The following is a 23,602-nucleotide window of genomic DNA, read 5'->3' on the forward strand; positions in this document are numbered from 1 at the left end:
GACTCCCAGTCATACAAAGACTGTTCTATATTATTACTGTACACTTTACGGTTTACCGAATACTGCAATGGCTTTACATACATAAGTAGTATCATAGGACTCCCAGTCATACAAAGACTGTTCTATATTTTTACTGTACACTTTACGGTTTACCGAATACTGCAATGGCTTTACATACATAAGTAGTATCATAGGACTCCCAGTCATACAAAGACTGTTCTATATTTTTACTGTACACTTTACGGTATACCGAATACTGCAATGGCTTTACATACATAAGTAGTATCATAGGACTCCCAGTCATACAAAGACTGTTCTATATTATTACTGTACACTTTACGGTTTACCGAATACTGCAATGGCTTTACATTAACCTGATTCACCCAATCACAGCTTGTGGTCACGTTTATATAAACTCGACGCCATCTCCCACTCCCTCCCGTCGTCTCCCCTCTTACAAAATCTAAAATCTGCCATCAGCTTACCCCTTTAAGCGGTGTTGGTGTTTTTAAAACCTTGTCACCAGTCATTCCCTCTTTCAACAAATAAACAACTGTTCCGCTGCGATTGACAGGTGGTTGCCATGACAACGTCAATGTGGTGACATTCCTGGTAGTATTATGGACTACTCCTGGTTTTCCAATAGTACTCCCATCGCCTTGGTAAATATTGGTCCAGCTTTTAGTAACACCAAGGAAAGTACAACTCTGGTTGCAGTTAACACTTGCATTTGGCTGTAAGGAAGAAAGAGTCGACATTGACATTTGAGCGATGTCACTAAGAGGTCACGTGACTCTACCCCTTAAGGAGGCTCAGGGTAGTTTTGGTCTGGCACACCTAGCCGCATTGAAACGACTACAACTTCATCTTGAATAACTCGATCTGCAAGCGCTTTTCACACAATGTCAGGAAAGGATTAAAGATTTCAAAAATGATAAATTAATTTAAAGCGGCCTTTTCATTATGACGTAATGATGACATCATAGAAATCGTTTACCGCTTATTTTCTCAAAAACTAGACTTAAACTTTCAAAGCGACTTGCACCAGTCGATAGTATTCATCAAGGCACCCAACATATTGCAATATGAAAAAAATGTATGAGAGCGTTTTTCAAATATTACGCGATGAATATTTTCTTGGACTTTTACTATTATTTCCAGCGTGTTAACTTTATACCCTCAAAATCGGGACTTTAATTTAGTGGATTCAATATTTTTAGTAGCTAGAATATAGGTACGGATATAGACACTGTCCTTATTGAGTATGAATCAAATTGTGACTTTCTTTCTAACGTTGTGGATTTTTTGATATGAAGCTAAATGACCCCATTTGTTGTAAAAAAGCGATAGAAAATATCGAAGAAAGCGACATTTAAAAAATCGTCGAACCATTTTTTTTCTAAATGAAGTCACTAAAAGATGTATCTTTTACAAATATTCTCCTTTAATTTCATATGCATTGAAGAGTTTTAAGGCAGTCAAATAAAAATAAGTACGTCATCAATCCTTTCCTCACATTGTCTGAAAAGTGTTTGCAAATCGAGTTATTCAAGACGAAGTTATAGCCGTTTCATTGCGGCTAGGTGTGCGAGACCAAAACCAGCCAGAGCCTCCTTAAAACGAGCAGTTGCGTGAAAAAATTAAAATATCATCTTGATAAAAAAATTTTTAAAAGTCCCCTTCACAATTCCCTGCGTCATCTTGACCTTAAAGAGTAACCGTGCCTGTGCATCGAAGCAAGAACAGCGGTGAAATTGCAATGATAGAGACATGTGTTGCAAGGTCAGTAGTATAGGGAATGGGGGTTCCAGCGCAATCTCAACACGGGCAAGACCCGTGTCAAAAATCCACCTACGGAAACAACCCCACTCCAAGTGTGGTTGGGGGCAACAGCGCAAATATGTTAGTCTATATATGGAGTGCGAAGAATGTAAAGAGTTTGTTTATGATTTCTGTGTAAAGTGCTTGAAACCCAAGTTTGTACCTACTAAACCAAATAAGTATATTTGTTGTGGTAAGAAAATGCAAATAGAAGACGACACGTCAGCACAGTGTTACGAGTGTGGTAAGAATATTCGTAATGCCGTACCAAATGCTACCAAAGAGCAATATTACGCCAATGGAGGTCGTAAGAAAACACCTTATAAGAGAATAAAATACTTTAGGGACTGGATTATAAGAGCATATTTTTGCCCATTGTTTCGGCAACCATTTTCGGCTACCTTTTCTACTCTCGTAGACACATTTTTGCACAAAGTAGTATTTTTTTTTTGTGCCCACTGTTTTGGTAGCAAGCACCAGGAATGTCCGTAGGGAAGTAGGTAGAGGCGAAACACCTCTTCTTTTCGTATGGACCCCAAAACGAGACACCGCTACCTTGCAAGGGCTGCGAAACGCCGCTCTTAGTAGCCAAAAACCTTCTGCCCTCTATATATACATGGAAGAGCAAAAGAGTATTTCGGCAACATTGCAAGAGATGGGTATACGTGCGAAGAATAGGGTGCTAGCACATTTGCTGTTAGACAATGCGTACGATGGAAATCTACTGCCCGACATATCCAAGTGCGACTATTTGCACGGAAACGAAGGTACTACCAGCCTGCAGCCGCTATCCGGGCTGCCACCGTTTGTAGACGATGTGTTTGTCTATGGATTTGTCGCAGAGAACGACATGTATGGACGCATATGCAGAAACGCAAAAACGCTGGTATCCAAAATATCCACGGCGACCCAGGAAGCCTTTGGTACGTTCCTACATATCCAAATAGTACACAGCTGCAGGCAAGGAAAAATAGTAGATCGCGTCTCCCACATGGCAGCCAAGTGGTCCAGCTTGCATGGAGAACCCGCAGCGGTATTCGTAGCCAAAGTAGACACCTCGGAATTGTCCATAGAAACCGTAGAGGAAAAGATACCCAAGTTTGCTACTTTGCTAGATGCGCACGGATATGGTATCTATTCCGTAGACTACACACAGGATTTCTCCGGAACCTTGGATAGAAAAGCTTTGGTGCGCAGATTGTTGCAGATGGGCTACGAAATGCAAGGAGAACTAGGTGGACGCAAAGGTACTATTTTGGACAACACACACCAAGTAGGCAGCCACGTTTGCACTTGGATGGAAGACGGGAAAAGGACTAAGATATACAACAAAATAGTATCGAACTTCGAAGCCGGCGAAGTGCAAAACCCAGTAGGAGCAAAGTTGGCAGAGTATGTGGATTGTCCGAACGACCACCTGCGTAGGACATTCCTGCATCCAGACGTGCAGAAAAGAGGATGCAGCAGAGTGGAAATATCCATCTACGGCAGGGATTTCTCCAAAGAAAACACCAATGCCATTGCGGAGACTATAGAACCTCTAGCAGACATATTCGTAGTACAACCACCCAAAAACATGTGGTTGGCGCTCGCGGAACACTTGGACAGATGTTTGTGTATTTGCTGCGAGGAAACGAAAGAGATTTTCCTGGCGTGGTACTGCCACGCGACAACAGGGCGCATAGCCGGCGTACGCGTACGGGGCAACGACAAGTGGGAACAGTGCGTACTTTGGACCATAGCAGAGTTTGGCCTGCGCAAATGCCCCATATTCCGCATAGACGTGCGTGGATTGGACCCAGTGGAAATACTACCGCTGCGATGCTACACAAAGGATTCTCCCACGGTGTTGGCTGAGTCTAACAAACCCACACGCGTGCACAAAGATCCGCCTACTATCGCAGATTTTCTCCCAACTACGGAACACGTGGAGTGGGTTTGGCGCACGAAGAAGGCACAAAAGATAGGAGTGGAAAAGAGTCTCTTCGGAATACTAGAAGTGCCTACGGACCGCAGGATATCCTTTCTGTCCAAGAGAAAACGACAGCAGCGATTGGAAGACATACGGGACGATTTGGAAGGAGACGAGTGGGTAGAAGCCACAAGAAGATACCACGCAGAACTGTCGGAACAAAGGCAGTCCATCCTGCGGCAAAAAGAAGAGGACAGAAAAAGAATAGAAAAAGAATTGGAAAAGTACAGGAAACTATTGGATAGGATTTCCAGAAGAACAGACAATCTGCGTAGATTGTTCTTTGGAGAGGAAAGCCCGTTTGGCCCAGAGACGCCTAGGGCCAAAGTGCATAGGATGGACCAAATACCTGCAGGAGACTACAAGATACTAGGATATGCGATCCCCAGAGACTTGGACGCCAACTGGTTGGCAAGAGGGCACCGCGTAGTATTGCGAAGGAATAGAGAAACTTCTGTAGCATGGGCCACGGAAGCCCTATTGGAAGCGTGCGCGGCTGGGAAGTTCGAAGCGAACGGCAACATACGCACTGCCATACCAGGAGAAGAAATATTGGTGGAGTGGCAGAACAACATAGCCACTGCCTTCGTGCCCGAAGGACCTGGTTTGGATACGTACTACGAATTGGCTAGGAAAGTAGAACATCCCACACACCCGGAAAGACTACTAGAAGTGCCTGCGCCGCCCAACAAAGAATGTGTACAGGCGCTACATATGCATCCAGGCGAATACCAATGTTGGAGATACGCCAAAACCACCTACAGAAAAAAAGAAAGGACGATCCTATTCCTTTCGGAGAAATGTCCGGAGTGTGTTTTGGAGGGCTGCACGGTAGAACATGCTACTACTCCGGTTTGGGGACACTTCTTGGACGAGCAAAAGATAGACTGGACATCGCAGCCGCCGCTGTACTGCAAGATAGGCAGAGAAAAGACAACCAAAGCAAAGAAGAAAGACCGGCTAGTGCACGTCTCTACTCCATCTCCGGAATCCTAGAATTTCTCTGCGGTTTCGTATCCTCCGCTGGATGTCTGTAGTAGACAACTTTGGGTGGTTGCATGCGCGCCCAAACGACAGCAGCAATGCCTGCGACTGTAAATAGCACATTGCCGGCTATTTGCCAGTCTATTTTCGTGGATACTTCCTCTACTTCGTTCTCTATTTCTTCCACGTCTATTTTCTCGAACGAATCTTCTTCCTCTTTTTGCTCCATTTTGGCTAGCAATTCCTCCTTTGCGTCTCGGAGTTCTTCTCTAGCTTTTTGGAGATCGTCCAGGACTATAGCAAAGGAATCCTGCACTTCTAGGAAATGTTTCTGCAAATCCGTAGTAGGTGGTTTCTCGGGAATCGCTACCTCCAAACCATTCTCTCGCTCTATCCTGCGTATCTTTGGTATGCCTATGCCGTACTTTTTGGCTACCTTTTGCAGTCCTACTCCATTTCTCCTATCTTCCAACAATCCTGCGATTTCTTCCTCGGATAGTATTTTGGGTGTTGCCATATATATCTACGAATACGGTTCGAACATAGCTAGGTACCTATGGATCCATAGGGGTATTCCGTGGGTCCATAGGTATATAGATGTATCTCTACATAGCTGCGGGTATGGTCGCATACATGCTAGGAAAGCAAAGAACAACACAAATACTTTTGGAGATCTTGGAAGGTCTCTACAGACTTCGCATACCAGGCTACGTAGCCACTTTGGCGCAACTACCGCGACGTAGATAGTAGAAGGGAGGTGAATCGCCTCCCTTGCTACGAGGGCACTGTTTCGGGGATCTGGAAATTGCTACTACGGACATTCCTGGTGCTTGCTACCAAAACAGCGGACACAAATATGTGTCTACCAGGAAAGCCCGTGTGGGAGTAGAAAAGGTAGCCGAAAATGGTTGCCGAAACAATGGGCAAAAATATGCTCTTATAAACCTTAGTCTCAAACTTCTTACCACATCCACAATCATAACTGCTCATACACTTCGTCTTCATTTTCAAATGCTTTTTCAAATCCGCTTCTTTCTTAAAAGTTCTCTTACATTCTTCGCACTCCATATATAGACTAACATATTTGCGCTGTTGCCCCCAACCACACTTGGAGTGGGGATTGTCCGTAGGTGGATTTTTGACACGGGTCTTGCCCGTGTTGAGATTGCGCTGGAACCCCCATTCCCTATACTACTAGGTCACCCCCATTCTCGCTTCGATTCACAGGAATGGTTACTTTTCAAGATGCGCAGGAAACTGTGAAGGAAAGTAGCAATACGTGATGTGCGAAAGAAATTAATATTCATGACGTCAACTTACGCAGTTTTGGGTGCAGTTTTCCACTGAAACGAACTCCTTGTCACAAGGTATTTTACACTGAAGGAAAAAAAAAACATTTATTAGTTTAAAAAATTCTACACGGGCTGATACATTGATGTAGCTAATATATTTAAGGGATCAGTTATCGTGGAAGAGAAGATTTTTTAAAGTTACCACCAATGTTGGCAATGTTGTTATTAGTGGAATACTCATTTGACGGGATTAAGAATGTATCTTTTTTGAGCAGTTTACAATTCAATACATATATACAGCAATTTGCAGAAATTCTGGTCCTTTTTGATGATATCAAAAGTACATCAGAATTTATGAGGTATCAATCCTGATATCTTTTTCGAGTTGGCCACCACAAGGGCTTCCTAAAAAGTATCAGGGATGATATATCGCAGTTAAACGAGGCGTGATTATCATAATTCATTATTAATTCCGACTGTCGTAAATAAAAGGTCTGGAGATGTAAGAAACTTAAAAAAGTTACCTCCAAGCACTGTCTGGACAAACATCTTGAATCATTGATGGGAATCTTAGAAACCTGTTGAATAAAAATGAAGAACCTGTTAAAAGAAAGATTTTCTAAAACTCTATCCAGATAACGTTTTCATTACTACTGTTGTTGTTGAATGCTTAATCGTGTTTCAATGATTTAAATTTTAATTAAGAATTTAATTAAGATTTTTTTTCTAATCTAAAATATCCTTCAATGTTTTTTCCTCAGTTTTTAAATTTCAGTTATTAGATTAACGGCCGTCGAGACTCTAGTCGGCAAACTGAGAGACATCAATCTTCGCGGGTCGAAACAACGACAATAGCAATTTTAACAACTTTAAATTTGTTAAAGTTAATGTCTAAATGATTGATTTAACGTTATTTATGACATGCCTAAATTAGTATGAAAGTGAATTTGTACCGCATTATGGAAAATAGAAAAAATAATGGAAAATCAAAATGTACTGTTCACGATTTTGTTTTTAATTGTATTTTTAGCAAAATGTTGACATATGGCGGCTTTACTGGACTCGTTCTTTTTTTCTCCCCGTAGCACAGTATTTACGGAGTTATAAAACACACACACCACCATCAGCAGAACTGCCAACCAATAGAGCTCATATATTTTATATTTTTAAATTTGTAAATATTAGTAGTTTTATATTGAGGGCCACAAGTTTATTAGTGTAATACACTATTTAGTGCCACCCTCATTAAATAAAGTTATTATTATTATTATTATTATTATTATTATTATTATTATTATTATTATTATTACCTCAATCGTAGGCTAACTACAAAACACAGGCAATCTTAACATATCAACAGCAAGAGTCATCATTGTTAGTACTAGCAACTAGCTAAACGAAACCAATTAAAATAACTGTAATAATTTTCCACGCTTCAAGATTCTTAAAGCATTCTGAACACATTAAAAACGACAACCCTTGCAATATATATTATAAAACTTGTATTCATGCTTAGGCAGTAAAACAAATATTTTTTCTCATTGGTTGCTTTACGTAGTTACTCATAAATTTTATCGGGCTTTACGTTGAAGAACAAGGCATAACTAAAGACAAAAGTGGAACATATTTGGATCGTGCGATTCTTGCTCCAGGCTTAAAAATGGAGCCTTGCTTTGAACCGTGATCGATCTACTTTTTTTTATATTGGCTGTCTAAAGCGAAACGAAGGTGGAAGTGAAACCCTATTTTGATCAAATATTAACTTAACTAGACTTGTGAACTGACAAAAATAAAATAAAAATCGTGCCCCAAATTGTAAACACATAAATATTTGTCAAATTATAGATAATCTTTAAGTTAACGACAAGCTGATGTGAAAATATTAAATTGCAGTGTTCGATAAAGTTTCACGCCTAGGAAATGTACATGATAAAAAAGAATGGCTTTTTCTTACTTAAACGGAAATGTGCCGAGAGCTAAGAGTACCTAAGGATAGTGAACTAAACAAAGTAAGAAACGTGATGTCGTCCTGAATAGCTTGAAGGCTCAATCGCTCAAGCATGTACAATCACTAGGAGTTCATTGATTCTCTTTGCCAACACAATTTTCCTTTTACCCAGAACGTTAATAACATAAAATTTCATTGAAATATGACTTAAAAGTATATAAATTCCATAAAAAGTCTTCATCAGAATAGCATATGACGTACAATTCCGGTATTAGTGAAATAGAGCCATTTCAGTTCGTTTTGATTCCTTGTCGATAATTAAGCCATTAAAGTACAAAATCGAGTCGTTTATTAGTAAAATTAATTAATAAAGATGTCATGATAGATAATTATTTAAAGTATGGTAAAAACATACATTCAAAAGCCACAGTTGTTTTAAATTGAAATCAAAAATGAATGCTGATTTAAGAAGTACTCACCATTGTAATACAATTGGCGTAACAGCGTGCTTTTCTAACAGTAGCTTCATCGTCAAAGACACCACATCGCACAGACATGCATAACAACAGGACTAAGAGAGTAGCCAAGGAAAAACTAATCCTCATCTTCATTTTTAAGATATTTCTTCGCGAGACCAAATTATTCGACGTTCACTGTATGCTGTAAGTGTAAGAATATTAAAGTTATGATAGGGTTGAGTAGGCTTGACGTACTCGGATATAGTTAAGCTGTGACGTTCTCCGTCATGCAGCGGATTTCTGTCTTCAAATAAATATATATGAAGAAACAGTGGGGGAGGGGGTGGGGATGTTACCGCGCAGAGATGATTTAGGGCTCGTCTGCCAACGGAAGAATGTGGATTTGAAAGTAAAACAAACAGATGTGGCTAAACGATTGCTAAAGCATGCCTTCCTTGTCTTGCTAAAAAGCCCTCACGCTAAAAGCATTTGGCCCCGGTATCTGGGTTATTCATTTCTATGCTAAAAAAACGTCATATACGTAAGCAATATCGAAAAATGAAATTAAAAACATTTTTGAATAATTAAATAATTAAATGAAGCTAGTTTACACGGATGGTTTTCAACTAAGAAGTTGTTCCCTCGAAATATATTTAAAAGATTTATAGCTTTAGTTACTAACATCTTTGAGGGGTATGTGTTCCTCCCCCTACCCCTTCCCCTTCCCCCCTTCCCCTTCCCCCCTTCCCCTTCTCCTCCCCCCTTTCCCCTCCCCCTAATTCCCCTTCCCCCCTTCCCCGGTCTTCTATAAATAGATGTATGGTCGTACTTATAGCAGAATGAACGAGATGTAAAAATCTGTTTAGATGTAGTTCATGGGCTCACCCAGTTTGTCTTATATATGTTTCCGCCATATTTTAAATAGAACAACGGTTCCAAACATGCCGATAGAATATATTGCCCATATATGTTATTGAAGCAAAACAGGAATGCATAGAAATAAGAAAGAATAGAATCAGGATAAATGACCAATGAAATCCTCTTTCTAAGGAATCGTTTTTGTCTCATTAGCGGAGGAAGATCTTCTAGTTTTTAAACGGCAATTTGCACGCAGCAACAGAACTATCTAATCCCTGCAAGGCATCCATTCTAAGTATTTCATACAAACGTAAATCAATGTAATAAAAGAAGAGAAAAATCTTGGACACGATGAGGGATCAATGAAGTATTTACACAGAATGGCATTTTTAAGAAGAAATAAATACAGCTGATAAGAGTGAAATCATTAACGTGGGATTCAAAGGGATTCAAAACTCAAGCGATTCAAAACACGTTTGAGATTCGAACTTTCGTCAACGCCAAACATTTACACATGTGTGTCAGTGTGGTTGGGGTTTGATGAAGGCATTGTCAAGCAACGAAGCACGTTCAGAGTTCGCTTGGTTTATCAATATGAATGCTAAAAAAATTTCATATAAAAACTTACAAGCTTATTCTTGACTGAGTTAAGTAATCTGGGTAGTACCCAGTTCTCTAGCCGTGAATTGCTTTGCATGTGATTGAATAAATGAATGAATGAATGAATGAATGAATGAATGAATGAATGAATGAATGAATAGATGATGATGGATGGATGGATGGATGGATGGATGAATGAATGAATAGATGGATGGATGGATGGATGGATGGATGGATGGATGGATGGATGGATGGATGGATAGATGGATGGATGGATGGATGGATGGATGGATAAATAATGGATGGATGGATGGACGGATACGTGTGTCCAACTTAATCAGCTACTAAAACCCATGTATTGTTCGACTATTGAATCAGAAGGTAACTCCTTACCGGTTTAGCTCGGACCGGACTCAGGAAAAAGACAGTCGATATGACTACATCTTCCTTGAATATTTCGCTTAGCAGAGCTGAAGGAAACACTTAATCAAGAGGGTATCCGAGACTTTTGTAATTTTGACTTTTGTAGTTTTGTAAGGTTATTTGTTGTAGGTTCATTTGCAAGTCAGAGATGTTTAAGTGGATGCAAGATTGAGGTTAATAACGATGTCATGAAACATGAAGAGACCTGAAGTCACGCTCAGTGGCCGACTCTAGGAGGATACGCTTTAAATTTCACTTTCATTAGAGGACCAAATTCGGACAGTACAAGTGACAAATGTGTGCATGAATGTGAATGGACAAAATGCATATCTATTTGCCACAACTGAAAATAAAACGAAAGAAAATAATGATCTATGGAAAACCTTTAGCTAAATAAAAGTCAGTAAAGTCAGTAACTTACCACAAGAAAGCGATGGTGACTGGATGTAGGATGTCATATACTGTGCTATACATAGGTATGACGTGGTGTGTGAGACAAGAATAATTCAACTAAGTATTCGTTTCTATATTCATATCTTAAACTAAGGAATATTTTCGGTGTTTACGTTAACAAAACGTGACCTGCCTGACGGATTTTGGGTCTATTTGTTTTTGATTTTGAAATTGATAATACGCAAATGAAGAACAATAAATGTAAATATGACGTCAGAGGAGATGGTCTGAATGATGTCACTACGCTATGCGGAAAAAACAGTTTAGATGGCACACCATAGGTTGTTTAGATCATGCTCGTGTATCGATAGCCTGTTGGACTTGATTTATTTAAAAAATATGACATTTGCAACCAGTTTTGATTCAAATTCATGTTATAACGTGATATCATCCGCATTGTGATAAGTTTGTCCGTTTTTCCTCAGTAATTTCATTTCCGTTAGCCAAAGTTCCTGTTTCATTGAATTACCCATAAGTGAAACTTGCACGAATTTGGTTAATAATGAAATTTGAAAATATTTCACTAAACGAGAAGTGACTAAGGGTTGTATAAAAGCAGGCATTGTAAATCATCGTTAACTAGCAGTTTTTAAAATTGCTTGCTAACTGATTCTAGATCAACGAGATGTTGAAGTTCAAGGAAATTTCCACAAACCTGCCCAAGATTGTTCGTCTAAAATACAGCAAGATGGAAGAATATCAGATCAGTTTTGATGGATAAATCTATCCCTGCTAGAGCAGCAATCACTGAGAAAACCTTGACGAAACGCAGCTGCAGCTACCTGGGTTCGGACCGATTTAGTTGTCTCTATCTTGAACACAACGGCTAGTTACAGTCATTCTTGGCCAAATAACTCATTCGAGTTTCATATTTCATGTGAAACATTTCCTAGAAGCCAAAAGATGATCTCGGTTTAAAATAACTATGTAAACAGGAAAGAATTAATTTAATATAATATTCCTCATAGCATGCAAGCTGGTCGATATAAACTAGGAATAACTTCCTATACTAGATATACAGACTTATACAACATATCGAGAATATATTTGCCATCCAGTCAGGGTGAACAATAGTATTGCCCACGTCATTAATTTAACTGTCGGGTGTTTAAATTTCATTCTTCAGTCTTTTAAATACATCTTCTAGGTTTGGTAAAATTTGCGATCCGAACGACGCATAACAAAATACAACTAATTTATTAATTTAATATGACAACAGATCGATAAACAGCTCCAGCTGATCTGAAATATTGACATAGAAATGACGTCACTACATGTGTCGCGAAGCCTGTGAAAACTGTTGACCACCGAAAAACGACAATCTGTCCACCATTGTAATAAAAATATAAAAACTCATTAGATATTGTGTTACTGTTATCATCCTCTTATTAGCAACGTTTTTTCTTTCATTTGGTGGCCTGTAAATGTATAATTTCAAGAGAAAAAGTGACACCTCAGATTTGCCCAAATTCTCTCGATTCTGATTGACATTTTTACTCAGATCAGTTGGCTATCGTGATGGCCCAACATGAAGCAGCTATAGCGGACAAGTTTTGCTGTTTTTATAAGTCATTGAAAAATATTGAGCCCCTTTAGCGAGAAATTTTTAATATAATATTCTAAAGGTCCGTAAAATCAGACGATGATACTTGGTAATGAATAACTAACATACATGGCCAGTTTGTCCTCTCTTCCCCTAGAAACATCAACATTGCGCATGCTCAGTACACTGAAATGGTTCCTAGGGGTCCCACGTGACAAGCAGAAACTGAAAAAAAAGCCCCGAAGAGAGAATAAAAACTATTGAGGAGAGCTCACCGTCATCATCATTACAAGATACACCATTTTATAAAAGAGGCTTTAGTGGGTAACCCAGTCTTGGGGTTTTGAATTTTGGTTTTGAATTTTGGTTTTGAATTTTGGTTTCGAACAATTTGAATATCATCGATTTTAAATAAAGAAATTATTCATATGATACTAGACTTCAATGAAGAAAAAAACTACTTTTACATGTTTGAAAATATTTTTTGTCATTTAACTCAAACTTGGGGACTACTCTTCCTTAACTTAAACCATTTTTTTAAGAACTAGGAGAAAGCAGCTGCCTGGGATTTTATGCATGCAGAGAGCCTGCAGACAACTTCCTGTTCTAATTCCAGTTTCAAAAATAGAAGCGATTTTCAAAAAAGATTAAATCATTTATTACTACTTCAGTTTTATTTTCAATTATTAACTGTAACAAAGATGGTACGGAGAACATCTAATAATGAGAGGTTCTAATAATAATGGGAGGTTCTTGTATAGCGCATTTATACAACGTCTCATGCAATGCGCTTTACACATTAATGACCAGTGGAGCACTTTACAGGCTGCATATTATTAAGGCGTTAGTAGCAGCCGTGCAGCTTACAATCATGAGTGATTTATTAATACATTAGTGTTATGCCTCCAGACAGGGATAGGGTGTTGAACCGGGAGACAATCCACCCAGTCTTACACGAATAATTCAACAGGTTCTTTTATGTCCCCCATTTTACTGCAGGTTAGGAAGGGTTGGGAGACAGGGCCCTACGGTTTAAAGTCCGTCTTATCCGAGAAGACTTGAAGGTCTAGTGCTTAAATTGTATATTATATATTTCACTTATAATGCAAAACGCCTCAAGCAAGATGACTTTTCGTACCTACAAAATTTCTTTCGGTTGCTATTTTGGTTATGCAAATTTACACTATTGTTCTGGCAATAGTATTCTAATAAAAAAAAATTGGAAAAGTCGATTTGTGGTCAATTTAAGTATGAAACGTAATTAGGGTTAGGGTCTATTTTTGGTTAAAAAAAAGTTAACAACAACTACAGCACGACAAAGAGAAGAAGGGAAATCGGTCTGGCCCACGCTCTTAATGTGCATATATCAGAAAACCATGAAGTAAAACAGTATTGCACCAACGTGTGAACAGGTATATTTACCAGGTTAAAACAAATGATTTGTGTAACTTTAATTTCAACTGAAATGCAATTGACAAGAGAAAGTCAGAGAAGAGTGTTAAAGAAGAAAGTCTAGGAATAGTGACTGATTTTTCGAATCAAATCCTTACCTTAAAAAAATTAACTGGATGGAAATCGCGAGCAGTCGATAGAAAAGGGAGTTCCTCGTCCGATGCTGATCTACTTTTTAACCTTATCCTACAACAGATAACAAATCTCTTTCTTACTCACCTTCCAGCACTTCTCAATTTTCTAAAACCGGTTTAATAAGAAGAAAACAAAAACAAGCAAAAAAACCGTTCCAAAAAATAAACAAGCTAGAGAAAGTAAAACGAGACGAAGTCAATGTCGAATAAATGTCAAAAACAATTAGCAAGATATCGATCGAAAGTCAAGTAGTCAAGTGCTATGATCTTGATAAGGATAAATGGACAATTGAAGTAATAGACAAGTAGTATATCTCTGTTCTCACACCATCCGCCCACACCTTACTTAAAAACCTCATCAAAATATCTGAAAATGAGATGATTTATGACGAGTTTTTGTAATTATAATACTTGTCGAAGGAGATGAATTAGCTGATAAGTGCTTGTTGCTTCGTATTTCGGCTTGGAAAGCTACGACTAGAAAATTGAGAAAGAAATAGAACTATACAAGATCTTTTTTTGAATTGAAGTGTTTAGACAATAAGAAAGACACTCAGTACAAGTGCTGCAATATATCGAGCTTTCTAAAAGTACTGAAAATATATGCTTACATCTATATATATATATAGATATAGCACAGGTAGCCCAAGCTTGGTTTCTGTGGTGTCCTGTTATAAGGAAATGTATGGGGAATCATCAAAAATTTCAATAAAATCATCAAAACGTGAAATAAAGCCTCGAAATTTTACCTAATCATTGAGAAATAGCACTTCTTTCGCTCTGCGTGGTTATTTTTGGGGAAAAAAATCCTTAAAACGGGCTAAATTCAAAAAATAACCACGCAGAGCGAAAGAAGTGCTATTTCTCAATGATTAGGTAAAATTTCGAGGCTTTATTTCACGTTTTGATGATTTTATTGAAATTTTTGATGATTCCCCATACATTTCCTTATAACAGGACACCACAGAAACCAAGCTTGGGCTACCTGTGGATATAGATATAAATTTTGCAAGTCATTTAACAGATATATTATTCTATTCTTTGTAAATTAAAAATAATGCTATATGTAATTAAAGGATCAAATTATTTTCACACTTGTCCGTTATGCGAGTGCTAAGATTTTCACACCCATGAAAATCTATATGAGGAAATGAGTAACCGTTGCATACAGAGTTGATTCGTTATCTCCATCCATTAGTAGTTAGCATCAAGAGTGACTGTGTTTGGGGAACGATTAAACCGCTCTTCAGTCAAGAGAACCACCTTAATGGATACTTATTTATGTCTGAATAGAAGTCCATCCCATACATATGGAGATTTTATCTTCAAAATATTTCTGTCTGATTTGAAGGGAACAGGAAGTTGGGGAAAAACATCGAACAGCATTCATACAAATTTCGAGTTTAGATGAAGACAAATATCGAGCAGGACACCTCACTGTTATTAATATACAAACAGCTAATATTTGAGAACTTTGTCATTAAAAAAAAGAACTGCGTCATTAGAAAATGCCCTGTTTGTGTTTCAAAACGAGAGACAAATCCTATTCCTAAAAATGCCATCATTTTTGACTGGCTTCTCAATTAGTTTTCTTCAGGTAAACGGATATTAATGATTCCGGATATTCACTACTTATCTACGTTAAAGACTTGAAAGGGTTGGATTACCGATAGATTTTTAAGAAAGGCGCTTTGTCGTGACAAACTGTTAATATAATGGTAAAAATTAAAAACAGGTTAAATAAATATACACTCCACGCATTTAAAAAGAGGTAGATGATTAAAAACAAATGCTATTTAAAAAAAAAAAAAAGATGAAGAAAGAGAGGAAAAGGAAAAAGAAAAAGAAAAGAGAGAAATAAGAAAAAGAATATAATTGTCTAAGAAATGTCTAAGCAACATAATGAATCCCAAAATGATTTTAACGAATTTAAGAATTAACCAAACAATTAATCGCGGTTTTTTAGATTAATTTTTTCTTGTTTATACTGACTAGTGTATTTGAAAAGCCTTTGCTTACAACCACGAGATATTAAAATATATATAAACAGGATTTTAATGATTTTAGGTAGTGCAAAATTTATTAAAGTTATGAAAAAAGTTCACATTGTGTAGCTAGTATTTTGTTTTTCCATTTGTGAAGCAGTTAATAGCTTTTCTTGATTGTAGTCAGTGATGAAAATGCAGCTTAGCAACATCTTGTTGTTTTATTTCTTTATTGAACTAGTAAACCGCAGCTTGCTTTCTACGTAGAACGTTCGCGAAACTGTGAAATTGGACTTTAGACTAATTTTAGCAAAGACTTTAAAATAACATCAATATATGAATGCAAGATCGCACTTGAGAATAGAGTCCAATATAGAGAGTATTGGACGGAACTTAGGTGGTAAGTCGATTTCTATCAAAGCCGTACGTTTAAATACAATAACTAATCTCTTTCTTTTTTGGCATTTTTTAATTTAAAAATGAGAGAAAATTGAGAGGAAGAAAGAAATGTTGAAGAAAATCTGTGATATTGGCCAACAACCATGTTTAATCACGAAGCTGTGGGCATATCAATCATTCATCAAGAACCTTTCAAATTGTTCTTGGGATACGAAAAATTTGCTCACCCATAACTTATGAATTTACAACACTCTGTTAAAATATAGACATATTCGTAGACTTACCTTTTTAAAAAAAATATGGCTGAAAACGCTGAGACAGCTATTACCAATTCAGATATTTACGTGTGCTTGTATTCAGGTTAACTGAGTAAAAAATGAATAAGTTAGTGTTACTGTCCGCACGTTCGGGTTTTGAAGGCATGATTGTCAGGTGAAAGTGTACATGTCACAAGTCAAGGTCTGGAACAAATTTAATTCATTAATTGGATATTTTTGAGGTTTTTTTGTAATAAACGTTTTGTAATAATTTTGCCAGACGAGTAATTAGATCGTTTATTTGTTGATGGTTGGGACATCTTGTTTGCCGTCCCATTACAAAATAAACTTCTGAATATGCAGAGCTAAACGTGTTTCGTAAAAGTCATGATTTGAGCTACATTGATTTGATGCGCCTATACATTTGACGTATTTAATCAAGTGGAACCTCGACTGGAAGCCATTGTTTCGTGGTCATTTAAGCTAATTCGAGAAACGACGAAATCAGTTTAAGAGAAAGAAAGAAAGAATGAATGAAAGTAAGAATGAAAGAAACTAAAAAAAAACAACAAATGAATGAAGGAAAAGAGCAAGGAATCGAGCTGTGAGTTCAAAGACATATGAGTAATTAACCTTTAGATTTATATATTTAAATAGTCACATCGATTCCTGACATAAATAATGAACAAGATGGTAGGTTACCTTTGACAAAATTAATCTAATCTAGTTCGATTATTTCCCTTTTTTAATAAGAACGACAACGGAACAAGGAAGGACAGCTGCTGCTAAATTTATTAAAAACCCTTCAAGATATAAACTTTTCGCGTCGAGATTTGCACACAACTATTTTCTTTAATTTATCAATACCATTCTCGCCTGAAATTTGTTTTAAATAAGTTTCCAAAGCAACTTAACGAAGATAAGAAAATTTTCAGGTTAGGAATCGTGCATTTATAATTCTGCTGTCCTTTGACAAGTCCGTTCGTATCAGTCTGTAAGTCATGTTATGAGTGTAGAATAACCTGAACTAGATGTGTACTTGCTCTAAATTGAACTGTGAAGAGATGGTTCTTGTCGAGTCAAGAAAACAGTGATACATATACAGTAACACTGAATACTGGGCCATACTGAATGTCCCATCACTGACCAACACACACAACGTCCTCAACTCCAAATTTGGTCAAATTACGAACTAAAGATTGGCATTAATCCATTATTATAGTCTAAAACAAAAAGTAAAAACACTCACCAAACGTCAGGAACCTTTAATCTTCTCTCCTCTTCACACATGTTCAGACGTAGCTCCTTGTATTGAACTGAAAGCTGAATATTTATAAATGAATTAATCATAAAAACAATATAGTGACCGCATCCAATTCACCATTTGTAAGCGGAAATTGCGTATTCTTGACAGTAAATATTGGTGCTCAAGATAATGATTATTCAACAGTAAAAATAAATAACTAAAGGGACAAAGTTTGGTTTTGATGGCCAACACAGGTTGGACAGGTTTCATCTTGTCATTACGTAAACACCAATGTGTTCCTTGACTGTTGTCTCGTTAGAACAGGTTTTGTCTCGTTTAAAAGATGATTCATTCAATTGTAATGTAAAGAATGTGCAACTTGAACAATCACGAGTGTTTTAAGTGAAATATTTTGTTTATTTTGTTTTATGAAATTTCTAGTTGTTCAACTACGAAAACTACTGTACTATATATGATTCTTCCCATCTTACATATATGTAAATATTACTTATTTTCGTCTTAAGGGTGTAGGAGCTTGTTTAACCTCTGAGGTTGTTCTCTTGCACCCCCCACAAAATTCGTAACTTATTCAATTTATGTATGTATATATACTTTTTTGTGGAAATAAAAAACTGTTGTAACTGTTGTAACTGTTATAGTATCCATGAATCGGCATAATGCGCTAAACCTGTATTAAAGATTTTCAGTTGTAAAGCACTTATAATAATAATAATAATAATAATAATAATAATAATAATAATAATAACTTTATTAATGTCTCTAATCTTCTAGCCGGGCACAAGTGCCCTACTAATCGGGGAGACAAAAATAAAATAAAATCAGTTCAACGTACCAACGCAGTCCCAACCAGTAACCTCTAGTCATTATCATCCAGTTATATCTTGTTATTGTAAGCTAATTGTTCAGTCAGGTCATCACCCTGAAGAGCCGGGGACGAAAAGAGGGACCAAACAAAGCTTGGGAGTTGATGGATTTCTATACCTAGATTTAAGTCTTGAAATATAATTATGTCTTTAGTGTAATTGTTATAAAGTATGACAGATGTAATGCAATAAACACAAAACAGTTGACGCAATTGGTTCACAAGCAGAAGGTCAAATAAGTTAATAAGTGCAAAAGACGTTGGTGCAATAAAAACAAAGGTGTTTGGAAACTGTCACAAACCAGTTAAACGACAAAAGAATAGATAGAAGAGTTTTTTCTTAAGTTCAAGCAACCGATTACTTGTAACTACTAATGACAATGCAACCAAAGTTCTCTTTCTAATTCAGTATAAATTACCCCTGTAATCCTTTATTGAATATTCAAGGCCACGTGATTCAGAGATCTGCTCTCAGTCATGGAATGAACCGCTGGACCAAATGATCAATGTACAGGGATCCAGATGCTGAAATCTTTCCTTCATATTCGCAGACAGCCTTCTCATATACTTGATTCAATACTGAATCTCATTTTGGTTTTAGTTTTGAAGAAGATCACTTTTTCATTACTTCTGTGGCACCCGTCAATTAATCGAGTTTGATTACTTGTGCTTGTGGCCAATATAGCTATGTTGTTGCTGTGGTGATGGTAGAAGGTTTGCCAGCCAGCTGATGGGTAGTGCTTTTTGTTAATAAATGAATGACAAAGATTCTAGAAGTGCAACTCTTCCAGCTCATTACTGGACCAAGTGTTATTTTACGTCTTTAGTCATTTTTATTGCTTACTGTCAGCTAACTTAACAGTGAACCTCTATTATTAAATACAAGATAAAAGTGTAAATTAAATAACGGCTTCACTAGATTTTTTTTTAGGGTTTAATACCTAGCTTTCGGCCATGCATCGTTACAAAGATTTGCAATTAACTAAGACATAAGTTGTTTACATATGTTAACATATGTCTTTTATTGGAGGGAGTTGGATACTTAACCTGTTAAATAAAATTTTGATGTCAGGCATTAAAGATTCTGAAATTCATCCGTAATGCGTTAAATCTTTCTTTCTCAGGATGAAAGGTGAATTCGAAAGCACGCCGGTAAATTTAATGAATATAAACTTAGCAGTTCCATAATTCTCATTTTTAGGTTTAGTTTTAAAATTTTATTTTTCAGCTGAAAATGCACATAATTAGCATTTATGAAATTAGTGTTAGTGAGTGACAGTGGAGCAAATCTGAAACCAGTATACATATACTGAATTTGTATCCCGCTGTACGTGATTATAAGTATATAATATATATATTATAAGTAATTTAGTAATTTTATTTATCTCGCTGCTTCCTGTTGCAGCTGTTTAAAATTGAAAGTTTATAAAACCCAGTCAGTTCGTAATTAAGATATCATGTCTCAAGTTGCAAGGCGGCCAGATCCTAGTTGCTAGGATACATAAGCGGGATAAAATACTCCTCAGTTCGTAAACAAATTTTGATAGCAGTTTTGAAGACAGTCCAAAAATTGACTGAATTCTATTACAGCTTGCAGTAGTTGCTCAACAACGATAGGTTTTTAAAAACCTCGTTACTAGAAAGCTCCATTTATTTTATTTACACTGGATGTGACCAAACGCTCTCAAGGTAACCATCACAATCGATTGATGTTTCTTGACTCTGAAGTGAAAGATTTGTAGTTCAAGTACAGTATAAGGCCATACAGTACTGTCATAAACATCTGCCGGTTGCTAGGATAGTAGAATATTTGTAGTTAAAGTACAAGGCCATGGTTTTGTTTTCGATATAGCTGGAACTCAATATCTTCAAAGTCCAGTCTAGCATACTTGAGATTCTTCTGATCTGCCTTGAATCGTGCTGTGTTATCATTATCAAACACCACTTGATCCAAATTAAGATCTGGATCATTGTCATTGAAACTCGGGTTCTCAAATGTCAATGTCTCGACTTTCGTGTTATCTTCCACAGATTGTGAGTTCTTGTTATTATCAGGAGAATTGATTGTGTTTTTATTGGCGTCTTTTATCTCATCCCTTGGGGAAGACGCTTCTCCGATAATAACCTCAGTTATATCGTCATCTTCTCCTGGTTCAGGGGCACTGTTGAATGACGGGACATTATAATAGTCACGTGACTCATCTACAGCTGTGGGGTCAAAGTAAGGATTGTCTCTTGTCATCATTTCTTCAAGTTTTTCACGCAAGTCGACAAAGGTTGGTCGATCTTCTGGCATTTCTTTCCAACAACTGCACATGATGTTATACCTGTTGAACAAAGAAAACCGCAGTTAGTAAATGGTACACAGAACTAAAGAAAGTAGTTGCTTATTCGACATTCGAGGAAAACATTGGCATTGGTTTGCCAGCTCAAAATACATATATATTTGTGGTAGACGATGTAGCTATGTACTATCCTAGTGTATAACCAATTATGATACATAATGTCCCACTTACAGTTCAGTGTCACAAGTCTCTGGTTTTTCCATTCGGTATCCTTCCTTCAACAGTTTTAACAATTCTCTGTTGTTAATACTTGGATACGGTGTGCCACCTGTTACCATAGAAACAGACAGTGAGAACCCTTAAGACAATATTTCCTTCTTAGGCAGGAAGGAAACCATCTTTAGCCAATCTATTTTGCTGTGGTCATATCATTTTATGATTGGATGGGATGAAACTAACCGGAAGCCATGTGAATGTCACTATGCTAACGCATACCAGACCATAACTTTTCTACACGCGCGGTAGGACAGGTACATGGGCTGCGTGTAAACATCCCCTCCCCATATGCCTAGGAATGTCTCAAAAATCCGGAAGGATATTTTTTGGGGGATCAATCGTTCATCCCATCACCCTGAAAGTCCTAGCACTGCTACACGAGTAGTTGCTTCAAACAAGGTTCTACATCCCTGCTATTATTCTCGTGACTTACCTAAAGTGACCAGTTCCCATAAGAACACACCGTACGCCCAACTACGACAAAAGAAAACAATTCAGTACTGCCGTGAGAAGTTTCAACCTAACTACGCTTTTGGCAATGAGTAGTTTGGTAGGACTTTACGCCGCAGCGCGCCACTTTAAACAGTTCATTGGATTGCACTGCCGTGATAATATCCGGAATGAATAAGCAAGGGTGAAGGGATTATTGTCAGTCGAACCAGGCTGATCTGTTGTTTTTTTTCCTGGTTAAGAGTGCTAATTTCGGATGATGGTCGTAATTTTGATGACAATGAATGAAGATGATGATGATGATGATGATGATGATGATGGCCGTAATGTTCATGATTATGAATGATGATGTTGATGATGATGATGATGGCCGTAATGTTCATGATTATGAATGATGATGTTGATGATGATGATGATGATGATGGTGATGATGATGATGATGATGATGATGATGATGCATGGTGATGGTGATGATGATGATGATGATGATGATGATGATGATGGTGATGATGATGATGATGATGATGATGATGATGATGGTGATGATGATGATGATGATGATGATGTTGATGATGATGATGGTGATGATAATAAATGTTGATGTTATGTTGATCATAATGAATGATGATGATGATGGTCGTAATTTTGTTGATGATGATGATGATGTTGATGGTCGTAAGTTGATAATGATGATGATGATGATCGCGATGATAATAAATGATGATGATGATGATGGTCGTTATAATAATGATAATGAATGAATGATGATGATGATATCAGTATAGCTACTTACACATCACTTTGACTGGTGAACGACTGATCAAAGATTGCTTCAATGCTCATCCACTTCAAGGGTAGCTTCCGGTTCGTCTTTGCTTGATACAGATCCTCGTACATGTGACGAGTCAACCCGAAGTCAGCGATCTTCGCTTCCTTGCTGTTTCCAACCAAGACGTTACGAGCAGCAAGATCACGATGGACGTACCCACGCTTAGAAAGATATTCCTGGAAGATTATAATGTTAATCTTATTGGTTAAAGACAGTAGGGATATTTCAATATGATGATGATGATCTCCTCCCGCCTCCGCGGGTCCCCCAAGAACCTAGAGCTAATATTCACCAAACATTACACAAATGTCATTCTGCAACAAGGTATTCCCATGAAAGAAACAAGATAATATTCAGGTCTAATTTGCTTACCATTCCCTGAGAAACCTGCCAAGCAAAGGCCATCAAGTCGCCAGAAGTCAATATGTCGTCTTCGTCTTCTTGCTGCACTTTTATATCTCCTTCTCCATTATTATCTGGTTGATGGTCTAATCCTGGATTCCCAACGCCATCTCCTCTCTCAACATTTTCATTCTTTTGCACGGATATCAACTTTATATCCTCATTCTTTGATTCCTTGTGTGGTTCTGGTGTGTGGACATACACACGGTCACTACGAGATGGCTGCAACATTCAACAATGAGTCAATTTGATGAGCGATTATTTCAACAAAGTCATTGGGCACATTTTATGTCAAACAAGTAAATCTTTTAGATGCATACTGCAGCTTAAGATGCGCACAGGAGGTGAAATTATGACTGGTGAAACATCTCAAGTCCATCAATAGTTATCAAACGGTTTGAACATATATAATGTATATAATACTTAGCGGTCTCGTCTTGGCAGTTATCTTGGTGACTATCTTTATAGATGATTATATAATGAAGGTTTTTACCTGCAGAGAGATGCCTCCATCAGGGTTGTTTTTGTTAAAGTATGTTTGGCAGTATGTGGAATGGTAGGGTCCACGAGGATCACTTTCTGGATACTGCATGGCCTGATAAAAAATTTTAAACATAATTAGATATCGCCACCACTTTCATCAAACACCAAA

At 37.3% G+C, this 23,602-nt stretch overlaps 2 protein-coding genes across 11 annotated transcripts in view; both read right to left on the bottom strand.

Moving 5' to 3' along the window:
• Positions 1-17,952, bottom strand: part of LOC116297063 (uncharacterized) — a 31,444-nt gene extending 13,492 nt beyond the window's left edge. Inside the window, exons 1-6 of one of the 4 annotated variants that reach the window (XM_031705213.2) lie at positions 17,829-17,952; positions 16,607-16,687; positions 8,497-8,677; positions 6,594-6,647; positions 6,098-6,154; positions 486-734 (exon numbers count right to left, since the gene is read on the bottom strand). In XM_031705213.2, the coding sequence (XP_031561073.1) occupies positions 486-734; positions 6,098-6,154; positions 6,594-6,647; positions 8,497-8,628 (492 nt within the window). In that variant the 5' untranslated portion in view covers positions 8,629-8,677; positions 16,607-16,687; positions 17,829-17,952. Of the gene's footprint in view, positions 1-485; positions 735-6,097; positions 6,155-6,593; positions 6,648-8,496; positions 8,678-10,777; positions 10,906-11,464; positions 11,668-16,606; positions 16,688-17,828 lie in introns of those variants that run through there. The other 3 variants (XM_031705210.2, XM_031705212.2, XM_031705211.2) reach the window with 3 other exon arrangements.
• Positions 17,953-19,518: 1,566 nt separating this feature from the next.
• Positions 19,519-23,602, bottom strand: part of LOC116297065 (uncharacterized) — a 35,220-nt gene continuing 31,136 nt past the window's right edge. For all 7 annotated transcript variants that reach the window (XM_089028460.1, XM_089028457.1, XM_089028458.1 and 4 more), the window contains 6 exons: positions 23,444-23,545; positions 22,921-23,172; positions 22,513-22,724; positions 21,703-21,743; positions 21,225-21,321; positions 19,519-21,035 (listed from right to left, as the gene is read on the bottom strand). In XM_089028460.1, coding sequence (XP_088884586.1) covers positions 20,525-21,035; positions 21,225-21,321; positions 21,703-21,743; positions 22,513-22,724; positions 22,921-23,172; positions 23,444-23,545 — 1,215 coding nt within the window. In that variant the 3' untranslated portion in view covers positions 19,519-20,524. The remainder of the gene's footprint in view (positions 21,036-21,224; positions 21,322-21,702; positions 21,744-22,512; positions 22,725-22,920; positions 23,173-23,443; positions 23,546-23,602) is intronic.

The sequence above is a fragment of the Actinia tenebrosa genome, unplaced genomic scaffold (genome assembly GCF_029948245.1).
Source record: "Actinia tenebrosa isolate PJP-AT-01 unplaced genomic scaffold, QUT_ActTen_1.0 PGA_scaffold12__29_contigs__length_12842862, whole genome shotgun sequence".
Taxonomy (NCBI): domain Eukaryota; kingdom Metazoa; phylum Cnidaria; class Anthozoa; order Actiniaria; family Actiniidae; genus Actinia; species Actinia tenebrosa.